The 11,616-nt window shown below is 41.7% G+C and overlaps 1 protein-coding gene across 1 annotated transcript; it reads left to right on the plus strand.

Moving 5' to 3' along the window:
- The first annotated feature begins 217 nt into the window (after positions 1-217).
- LOC107295988 (protein PAT1 homolog 1) lies at positions 218-4,542 on the plus strand. The gene is made up of 4 exons (XM_015825323.1): positions 218-368; positions 2,130-2,221; positions 2,528-2,677; positions 3,421-4,542. The coding sequence occupies exons 1-4, from the start codon at positions 297-299 to the stop codon at positions 3,440-3,442; spliced, it is 336 nt and encodes a 111-aa protein (XP_015680809.1). The 5' UTR covers positions 218-296; the 3' UTR covers positions 3,443-4,542.
- The last annotated feature ends 7,074 nt before the right edge of the window (positions 4,543-11,616 follow it).

An 11,616-nucleotide genomic window follows, 5' to 3' on the forward strand; every position in this document is an offset into this window, starting at 1 on the left:
CATTTGTAATATAGTTTAATTTTCCAGTAACCACTTCCACTGAAATTTACTGTTTATTTACCATTGTTTAGCAAATAAAAATGTGTCATGATTTCTACTAGATTAAAAAAAATTAGAAATCGCTGTGGTACTCTAGATTTGTTCCAGGCCATCTCTTTGTGTGGTGTGTGTATTGTCTAAGTAACATGTGTTTTTAACATAACCTTCTTTAGGTGCTTCCCTGCCTCTTGAGGCCCTTTTCCCTTGTTCTTTATCATCTTCCATTGGGAACTGTTACCAGCATCTTACAACAACTAATGAACCTACCTCACAGTGCAACGGTGACCGCAGCTGCCAATCTCCACCTCACAGCAGTTCTCCAGAACAAGGTTTCTAATTCTTACTATGCTTTGCTCTATTCCAGGGGTAGGCAACCTTGGCTCTTTTATGACTCGTGGACTTCAACTCCCAGAATTCCTGAGGCAGCTTGGCTGGCTCAGGAATTCTGGGAGTTGAAGTCCACGAGTCATAAAACCTGCCTGTTGGTTCCAATTTAGGGTGCTACTTCTTTTCACGATGTATAGGTAATCCTCACCATATGACTGTGATGGAGCCTGCCTATTACAGTCATACGTTGTAAACAGTCACGTGACCAATCCAACTTTATGACTGTTTTTGTGGTGGTCGTTAAGGGAATCCACAGCCATTAAGCAAACACCATGGTCACTGAGTGAACTAATTGTTCACTAGAGACATGGTTTTGCCGAAAACTGGAAGGAAATGACAATGTTAAGGCAATACCGTCAAGTCATGTGACCGTGGGATGCTGCAAACAGCCATAAATGTGGCCGTGTTGCTGAGCACCTGCAGTTCAGTCTTATGACTGTGGAGGGGGCCCAACCATTGGAACATTGAATCTGGGTTGTAAGTCCCATTTGGGGGGGGGGGCAGTCATAATTTCAGATGGCCATAAGTCAAGGCTACCTGTATTAGAAGCCAATGTGGTCCTTTTACTGCTCATGAAATGTGGAGTAATGCTAATTTCAGAGTTTTTCCTCTCCCAGAAATGACTGAGGAATGAAGGAAAGATAATCTATGATATTTAGTCTGCAATGTAGCCTGTTAAGATAGGAATGCTTTTGTACTATCTGTTCAATGAAGCTCTTGAGCTGGTGTAGCTTTTTTTCCCTCTTCTATATCAGTGGTAGCGAACCTATGGCACGCGTGCCAGAGGCGGCACTCGGAGCCCTCTCGGTGGGCACACATGCCATTGCCCTAGCCTTGCCTCCCCCGCAACCCCCTCCTCACCAGCAGCCCTCCTGGAGGAGAGTTGCCCCCAAGTGTGGCCCACACGGAGCAGTGCAGCCAAGGACATGGCAGCCAGGCAGCGTAGACAAGACTCTGCCCTCACGCCCCATCGTGCACAGTTGATGCTGCGGGGCGCGGGCAGAGGGCATGGCCGCCATGGCGCTGCTCGGCTGCCTAGATCCGTGGTGGTGAACCTATGGCACGCGTGCCACAGGTGGCACGCAGAGCCTTCTCTCTGGGCACCCGCGCCGTTGCCTCAGTCCTAGGCCTTCAGCTGGGTTTTATAAAACCTTTTCGCTTTAGGCCTCTGCCGCCATGTGCAAAAAAAAAAAAGGTTCAATCAATCAATTTCAACTTCTCGCGGAAAAAAAAGATCTCTCAAAGTTGGAATTGATTGATTGAACTTTTTAGTCCCACCCAGTCTGCCGTTACCACCGCAGCCACGCCCACCCAATGGGCCACACCCACCCAATGGGCCATGCCCACCCGGCACCCGATGATACATAAGTGGGTTTTGAGTTGCAGTTTGGGCACTCGGTCTCTAAAAGGTTCGCCATCACTGTTCTATATTATGGGGTAATACTCCTTGAGATAACTGACAGTTTTGCGTGCTTTTTATCACTCTAGCTTTCTTTTAACTGCAATTGAGAATTGCTTTGGTGCAAAAGTAGGCAACCTTTCAGGGCCACAAAATGATCATGGTCAGCCACAAACGCCCATTTTCCCAGACAGCAAGCTAGGATGCTTTCTTTCTTTTGATTTGGAGAGTGTTGATATGTGATTTGCTTTGCAGTGTGCAGATGTAATTTGTTGTTGTTGTTTTGTTTTTACCCATTCTTTAGTTTGGCCTCTCTCTGCTATACTTGGTCTTAAGTCGAGGAGAGGAGTTGCAGAGTTCAGATTCTGCTACAGAACTCACACAAGATAATCAGTGGTGAGTCTTAAATGGTATACGTTGGATACGTTCAGATCTGTGTTTCTCAACCTTAGCAACTTTAAGATGTGTAAATGTCAAGTCCAAGAATTCCCCAGCCAATTCTGGGCATTAAGAGCACAAATTTTAAAGTTATTGAGGTTGAGGAACAGTGATGTAGACTTTAGAAAGTTGTTCAGAACATAAAGCCAGCTTACTTAATGCAATATTTCCCATGGCAATTCCACAATCTGCAGTTTAATTTCTGTATCGAACGCTGAATAAAACTCACTGTTTTCATAACCGTTGTTACCTTGTCCTTGGCAGGACGGAAGTGATGATCATGGCAATTAGGGAGTTTCTTCGGATCCCTCAGGCGGTCTTGGCTAAGCCAGTGTCTACGCCCTCTAATCTTTTATCGCTCTTCTCTCGCTATGTTGATCCGCAAAAGCTGAATGTGCTAGAGACAAAATTGCAGTAAGTATGTCCTATTATCCATTTATTAACGGAAGAAATAAAGAATAGCAGTGAAGAAGAGACTGGAGAAAGTGATATTGATCACTCGGTCTTAGTGTGCAACCTACTTCATAGGATTGTTGTTGTAGGGAAAAATGGGAGGAGATCTGCTACTTTGAGTTCCTGAGGGAAAGGGGGGTTATTAAAGTAGTAAATAAAGGAGTGTGTGGGAGAAGAAGAGGCACTTCAGATGTTATGGATGTTTATACAGTCCACTTTTCTTAAAACTCCCACAGCATTTCAGTAGCACAAGCTTAAAAAGGAAAACAGGCGGGAAAGAGAAATATGGGTATACCAAATCAAATGATTGTAATGTCATTATATGAACAGAACATTGAATCAAGGTGAAGTATTTTTGCAAAATATTTTTAGCCTATTTGAAATAAGATGTAGATGGGTATACAGTGGAAATTTCTGGCATTCATCATGGTTATTCATGCCTTTCTCCTCATTGTGGTCTTTTTTAGACTGTAAGCTCATGCAGTGGAAAAACGTAATCTTATTCACATTATTTATAAATAATTCTCTTTATTTCAAAGATGGGTTCTACTGTAGCGTTACGTCAAATAAACAAGTGTTTTAATTTGTTTGTAATCAGATAGTCGGTTTTTGCTTGGAAGGTGCATATTGAAAAACTGAATTGTTAACTTTTCTGGCTAGCATTGCTGTAGCCCGTCTCACAATTCTTATTCCCTTCTTCCCAGGTTGATCCAAGGAATACGGTAGAAGGCCTCAAGAGTGTTGTCATGCTGGTGTCCATCATTGCTGTCCCTCCAGCATCTTTTAGTGGGCAAAGAGGAGGCAGTGCCTTCTTCATATAAATCCTTATGGGATTATGTCTCTGGCCCAGCACAGAAGATTGCTCTCTTGCCCGGAGCTTGGTTGGGGTGGTGCTTTCCCTTCTGCATGCCCTTGTTGCATTGAATTCTACCCAAGCTCCGCCATCCTTTTCCTTAGCACTTTTGCAATGGCTTCTCCTCCCTACACAGACCCCTCTGCCCACTACACTACTGATGGACTATTAAAGAAAAGAGACCCTTCCTGTATCACTGCTAAGAACACAGAGCCGAGGGGTAGTGGTGTCTTTTTATTGTGGAAGTGGGGAGGCCTGGTGTTTCTGTGCCTCTTGATAACGTTGGAGTATGTTTTTAGATGATGGGAATTCCTCTTGATTGACCCACTGAGTCTATTTTCTGCTCTTCCTGTGGTAGATGCCGCCTTGTAGTGCTGCCCATTCCCTACAAAGTAGTCATCTTTCTGAACCTTGTGATGAAGCAACATCATCTTTGCACACGTGTCTAGTCTTCCCAAGACTCATTTTCTACCTAAGCTTGTCTCTGACCTGCACCTTGCTTCAAGCTGGCCAAGATCTCCCTGTGTAGACTAACCGACAAGATACCAGGAATGAATTCCTCTAGAGCAGATTAATCTTACTGAATTTTGGTATCATACATTGCTAAGTCCTGCTGGGTTGTCTTTTTATTTTTATTTTTTGAATGTGGTGAGGTTTTTTGTTTTGTTTTTTTAATTTTTACTCTGTTTTTAAAAACAATTTGCACATGTAGGTATCCTCTAAGCAGTGAACTCCTGTTACTAACTGGCTGCTTCTCCACAGTATTCTCTTCCCCTATTTGCCTCTTGAAACCACATTCTACTGGACATTTCACCCCTTCCTTGAGCCTTCTGCCCCCACTGTTACTCCTTTCAGTATACACGATCAAGTGGTCCATTATTATTGTGCTTTTACTTTTTGGTTTGGTTATGATTAATGAAAATTTCTAAATTTACATTTTTATAGGGTATTGTAAATAAAAAAAATCTATACTTGTGGGGAGTGTATAGGTGTGTTTTATCCATATATCTGGTTCATCCCCTGTTACCCCAAACTCCAGTGTGTTTGGGGAGAGGCGATTAACTACATGTCCCTGATGCTAGGAAAATATAGCACAAGGTTAACAGGTGCATTAAGGATTCCTAACATACCAGAAAATATTACATTGATATAATGAGAAAAATAGACTAGGTAATACGAAGTGTCATCAACGCAGGGGGCATGGGTTTGGGCAGACTCCGGCAGACAGTGGAGGACAAGGGGGCCTGGCATGCCGTGGTCCATGGGGTTGCGAGGGGTTGAGCACAACTTAGCGACTGAACAACAAATACAAAATTATTTGTCTTGGTGTTCTTGCTGTTTGCATTATCAAACAACATGCCTGTTTTGACCAGACTACTACTTGGATTAGTTCTCACACATTCAGATGGTCCATATCTCATTGCTTGTCTTGCTAACTTTCCGTATCTCCGTTAGTAATAATTTTGAAGATCTGCTAAGCGCAGATGCTGCTCCTATCCTTTTCTAGATTTTCTTATTTGAAAGGGACACATGGAAAGCCTAACGGACAAAGAATATTCATGGCAGCCTATATCGGGACCATGCACTATGCTAAATTGTCTTAACAGACAAGCTGCCAATTGTGCTTTTATGTCTGGAATAGGATGCTGCCGGTATGGAGAGCAGCAGAAATGAACGCTTGGATTATTGTGCCAAAAGGAGGAGCAGGCACATTGATAACCCCATAGCTTTCTATGCAGATCTATATAACAGAAAGGAGAGCCACAGAACTATAGAATTGAAAAGGTGCCATTAGGTCATCCATTCCAACCCTCTGCTCAGTGCAGGAATCCCAGTTCACGTAACCTCAGTAGAAGGAAGGTTGTCAAGTGCCTGTTTGGATTTATCCAGAGAAGGAGAGTTCAGTTCTTCTCTCAATGATTGAAATCACTTGTCTTTAAATTTCTTCCCAATATGCCATGAGAATGTACCTTCTGATAGCTGACGACTTGTTACTTAATTACCTTAGTGCCGGACCTACTGTATGTAAGAATCTGTTGGAAACATTTTTAAAAGAAGCCATTGTATTTAGGGAAGGAAATGCTGCTAAGGAGGACAATGCTAACTACTGTATTCTTCACCAAAAACTGCAATCTCCCATGTAAAAAACTTCATCCATCCTGCTTTTTTAATGCCTTAATGCTCATTAAAGAAAAAAACAACCCTTTGGAAAGCCTCTTTGCAACAGAGAACTTTTTTGGGATGAATGGTGGGTACATACAGAGGAGAAAAGTTGGGGTGAATATGGCTCCAAAAATGGGTATCTTTCCATTCCTGCAAGGGTAGTAGACCCATGTACGACCAGCATACCATCCCAAGCATGCTTCTTTAATGGTTCTAAATATAGAGGCCCGCAAGAAGAGCCAAGTCAGGATGACTTAAAGCAAGACGCCTGACCTTTGATTTTGAACTTGAGGCTCCTTCCCAAAAAGTAAGAAAAGCTAGCTCAGAAGTTAAATTCGATTTAAGGTTTTTAATGTAATTGAAGCTAAATTAAATGAGGAAGGAGTATTCATTAAAGATGAACGTCTTTTAAATCAAGAATTTGCCCTAGTCCTACCAAAGCATTGATCCCTCCTTCTGCAGTTCTTAATAGACTTTCACAAGTTCCCTGAGTTTCCCAGCACTGTTCCTTCCCTGCCTCCCTTAGGCAATGCTATCAATGTCCCAGTGTAGCCTATTTTGCCTACTAATGCTCCTTAATAATGGTCTATTAAAATGGGGGAAGGGATGTATGTAACACATTAAAAATAACAATTTCTGGCAAATTTGAGGGGATTTAAAGGCAATACCTAAGAACTCATAATGCTACAGATTGCTTCTTTATGGGCCATGCTACTACAGTATTGGGGAAATGAGAAAGTATGGCATAAGAGCAATATTTTGTCACATTTAGAAGATTTCTCAAAAATTATTGGCTAATAACAACAGATGTGTTCTTTTCCACTGGAACTGTCAATGATGGATAATATTCATTTAGAGCAGGGGTAGGCAACCTTGGCTCTTTTATGTCTCGTGGACTTCAACTCCCAGAATTCCTGAGCCACCCATGCTGGCTCAGGAATTCTGGGAGTTGAAGTCCACGAGTCACAAAAGAGCCAAGGTTGCCTACCCCTGATTTAGAGTGTCATATATAGCACAAGGGACAACTCGGCAAAACAAAAGATTCAACAAAACCCTCCATTCAGAGACAGATTTGGTACTAAAAGTGAAGGTTGCTGCATCTCCCTTCCAGAAACCTTGATAGCAGATGATTAAATCGGGTGAGAATAAAAACTTTTCTATGAAGCTCAGAGGATGTTCTATTGCTTGACTGGAATCACTGGGAGTTGGACAGCATATAAGTAATAATGTAAGTAGATCTCACTTAATGACTGCCCTGTTTAATAACTGAAATTATGACAGTGCTGAAAAAGTAACTTTATGACCATTGCAGTGTCTCCGCAGTCTGTGGCTTGCAGCATTCCACAGTCATGTGTCCACCATTTGCATGCTTCACAACTGGCTTCCAACAAGTAGAGTCAATGGAGAAGCCAGCAGTAAAACTGCAGGTCACAATCATGAAATCTTGCTTAACAACAACTTACTGACCGAATGGGAAGTGACATCTAAGTCCATCACAGTCATGTGATATTTCACTTAGCAACCATGTCACTCAATTAATTACCAGAAAGCAAACGAATTTTTATACCAGTTTCCCCCCATTTTTATCCTTTTTTTAAAATTACAATGGGACTTTATATCCTTTTTTGTTAGTGGCCACCATTCTTATAAATGCTGTGCTATGTAAGTAATTTATCCCTTGTGTAATTTTAATTCTCTGAATAGTTGCAGTCTTAGTTTTTAAGGAGTTTTCAATTAAGATAATCAGATCATGGTTAATATTTAAAAATCCATGTTTAGATTCTGAATTACATAAGAATTGTTTAAGAAATCCTATGAAAGGAAACTGGGAAAAGATGGCAAGGTGACAACAGCCTACTAATGTTTGCTTTTCATTCTTTCCCCTCAGTGCAGCTACCATATATACTGCAATATATCTCAAAAACAGAAGGAAGCTGCTAACAATCCTACAGACCTGGAAAGCCATCCTGATTATGTACTCAATCTCCTCCTCATTACAGCTGGCTAGATTTTCAGAGAGTGGGCTAATATAGTGTACTCTCTCTAAGACTAAGCTAAGTATTACCATATGAATGTGAGCTCAGCAGGTATATAATTTGAATAAAAATAAATATACTAATCCATAATTAACTGAAGCATAGTTTGCTTAATTTAGTAAACTATGCTTCAGTTAATTATGGATTAATCTTCCTTTCTTCCTCTTTTTATGTCTGTTCTCTATTTCCTTTTTCAATTAGCCTTTCCATTTTCTGAAGGAAGTCTCCTTAAGTTTTATTGCTGTGTTGGCTGTTTTTTACTTTGTGGAAACCATTATAGTTTATTTATTTCTTGTGTAAATCACTCCAGTGTGGATCAAATCACAGAAGAGCTATTTTGAAGAATGGGGAGTTGAGGGCTCTTGAGTCGATCTGGAAACCATCTTATCTCCACTGAAAGATCCTGAGGACAATCTTTATCTTCTCTTGAACTAATATTATTTCCCCTCTCAGTCAGTCAGTCAGGAAGGAAGGAAAATACTATTTAAATTTTGATTAGTGGTTAGAGACACAGATGGAAGGGACTGGGAGGATATGTTACTAGAAAGTTTTCATACACTTTTTAAAAAGTTACAGTAGTTATTTGTTCCATCTAATTCTTGCCTTCTTTTACATTCTATCATTTTAATAAAACATAATTAGAATATTATAATATGTAGAGTAGTATGTATTATAAAGCATATTATTCCCATAGTTTTATACATGTGGAGAATAAAAAAATAACATTTAAATAATGAAGCAGAAAGCCAGTAAGTGAGTTGTCTGGGCTCATAAACAAAAAAAGTAGTGAAAGGGAACATAAATGCATTGCAGGAAACTGAATCTTTCTCGTGTATCTTTACTACTGAAGTAGGGTAAATACCTGAACTGGATTGACTTTCTCAGGAAGCAAATTGGAGGAACAAAAGCAAATACTGTACAGGCAACAAGAGAAGTTATCTTAGTGCATCTTGAGAGTCTGTACTAAAAAAATCACTGGGTTCTGATGGCATCAACCCAAGAGTTCTTTAATAACTTACAACAGGAAAGTGCTGGCCTCCTCACAAAAAATTTACAATTTGTCATTTAATCAGGTTCAGTGTCAGAGGACTGGACACCATTGTTTAACAAACACTTTGGGGAGATCCAGGCCAGTCCACTTAATATATTTCCCAAGCAAATTAATAGAAATGAAAAAGAAAAAAATATCTGGGCACACAGAGGAACAAGGAGCAAAGTTCATTCTTGCCTCACCAGCCATTCAAAAAATTCTGAGAATATCAAGATGCTGCTGCCAACTTTATATGAATTTTTAAAACTCCCTTTGATACACTTCTTTATTAAATATTCTTGCGTAAAATTAGGCCTCATACTCACATCCTTCAAACTGCACCATAAAGTCCACTTAACTTATTTAAATGACCTGCTCTGTAAAATCAGTATTGAAATATTGTTTATTTTTATCTGTTCCTAGTGGTGCTGCTGGATACTGCCCACTTGCCAGGGCAGTCCTGAGCTGAACACAGACCAAACTGACTTAAGGCCCAGGTGACAAGCTGGTCAGTCACTTGTCACAACCAATGGATCTACAGCCATCTCTGCCAAAATGCAGACATAACCCGGATGCTGCATTTGATTGTGCAAGATGGAGTTTGTCGATCTGTAAAGCGGACCCTGCATCCAAGGGAATAATACTAGGAAGATGATGATGAAGACAGTGACGATGATGATGGTGGTGTTTTTGTTGAAAGCTACCTAGAGTCACTTTTTATGAGATGGGCAGTCATATAAATTGGATTAATATTGTAAATAAATAATAGTCATCTTCAGGTTTTCTTGATCTAAAGAAATGTTTTCCTCTTCCCCTAAGACAGTTTTTGGTTTTAGGTATAATAATACAAAGAGAAGTTGGGATCTGCCCAATTGGGAATTGTCACGTTAGGGTCTTGTGGATACAGTTCCTCTTCTATGGTTATTAGGTTTTGCTTTCTAGGGCTATTCTGCTTCTGGAGCAAAGACATTTCTTCTCTCAAGCTGGGCTCTCCTTTCCCCAACAGGCCTATTTTTCAAACTGGATGGCAAATGCTGGTGGTGGGGCCCACCCAGTGGCAGGATTCAAATATATGAACAACCGGTTCTCTGTGTGGATGCCGCTTCCAGAAGTCCGTACTGGGCCTGGGCAACAAAATATTAGCTACCGGTTCTGCCGAACTGGTGCGAACTGGCTGAATCCCACCACTGGGCCCACCTCTGATACATACAGAAGGTGCTTACCTGGAAAAGCAGAAGAGGCTTCTCCCCTCTGTCCACCTATGATAAATGGGGTACGGCTGCCCAGTAAAATAGTTCACAATGTCTTTATGTTTGTGAAATGAATGCATGTCATTTCATTGGCATTACCGCACTACCATCTTCATGTCACAAATGTGACCATTCCCAGAATGGTCTTCCTCCACTGTGCATCATGTAAGTGAAGAAAGCCAGTGAGTCTGGCTACTTGAAGATCTCATTTAGCCAGGGCAGCTGGATATATTTAGAATAGTGTAACGATGTTTATGCAACCTTGCCAAGAAATACCCACGGACCCCCCTAACTCTGCTGTTGGCCTTTCAGTAGAAATGTTTGGAAAACGAAGAATTGCCAACTAGCTGATAAATCCCAGGCAAAGGTGAGGACTGTGGGGTGAAGGAGGACCAAGCAGTCCTGATAGGGTATGGGAGTCACCTCCTGCTACCCCCAATTTCCATCCACCTTGCCTGTGACCTGTCAGCTCGAATTATTTCTGGAGCCCAATCCGGCTCTTACTCCCAGCCGTTTCAGCCTCAGGATTTTAGAACCAAAGTTTCCAAATGCCCACTAGTGGTTCCCTTTCTGTCTGGAAAGAAGAGAGATTCACACAACCGAAAAATACACTGGAAGATTAGAACAGATGACGTCCACGTTCTCTGTTCATCAGCGAACCCAAGTCTCTATATTTAGATCCAAGCCTGTGTGTTAATACTTAGGCTTCCAATATTTGTAAAATGCAGAGCTCAGCTGTAACTGAAACGAGCGAGATCAATTTTGATCGGCTACCAGCAGCATAAACTTAGGAGATTTGGGGACCCGCGGATTAAAATAGGGCAAAGTATTGGGGATGCTATTTTTAATTTCCCTTTTGAAATCCGAGGACTCTTGTCTCTGCTCGTAGTCGACCGCGTTTGACACCTATTCTGGACCATATAGATCCATTTTGCCAAAACAGTCGTGACTCATATTAGATAAAAGTGAAAAGGATGGAATTTAATGTTAAGTAAATTGTTAAAATCGGGATGATTTGCTAAAGGCTGTGGCCAGAATTTTAAAAGGAAGCCTGCGATGTTATTGCGCTTTCCCGGAATGCAGTAAGCCTTGCCTCTCTTCAATATAGGCAGATTGCTGGCCTCTGAACGTGGAGCTTTCTATTCGTCTTTTCTCCGTAAACTCCCATGATTGCGGAAAGCCAAAATACCATCCATACCTCTCCAACGAGGAGATCCCGTTCTACAATTACATCATGGTAGGCCCCTCCTCCAATCCTCCTACTGGTTCCCAAGAGAAGAAGACAGAGGAGGCGGCCAATAACAGCGGCAATAAAGAAAGCGAACAAGACGGCTGAGCGAGCGCATGAACTAACCACTTTCCCGATGAGTCCCGCCCCTCCGATTTGGGCAACCAATAGCAGTAGCCGGAGGCGGTACCAATCGGGTTTTCAGCTCCTGGAGTGGAGGTCGCTGAGAATAAGGAGGGCTCGTGAGGGCGCTAGCCGTGCCATTGGTGGAGCGGTAGGGGTGGAGGGCGAAGGAAGGAGGGAGGGAGGGAGGCGCTCAGCCTCCGGCGCTTCCTCGGCT

The sequence above is a fragment of the Protobothrops mucrosquamatus genome, unplaced genomic scaffold, assembly GCF_001527695.2.
Source record: "Protobothrops mucrosquamatus isolate PMUCROS unplaced genomic scaffold, P.Mucros_1.0 scaffold2597, whole genome shotgun sequence".
Classification (NCBI taxonomy): domain Eukaryota; kingdom Metazoa; phylum Chordata; class Lepidosauria; order Squamata; family Viperidae; genus Protobothrops; species Protobothrops mucrosquamatus.

Coding starts and splice junctions, on each gene's coding strand:
- LOC107295988 (XM_015825323.1), top strand. CDS start 297: ATGAACCTACCTCACAGTGCAACGGTGACCGCAGCTGCCAATCTCCAC. Junction 2,222..2,527: donor CTCACACAAGATAATCAGTG/GTGAGTCTTAAA, acceptor TGTCCTTGGCAG/GACGGAAGTGATGATCATGG. Junction 2,678..3,420: donor GTGCTAGAGACAAAATTGCA/GTAAGTATGTCC, acceptor CCTTCTTCCCAG/GTTGATCCAAGGAATACGGT.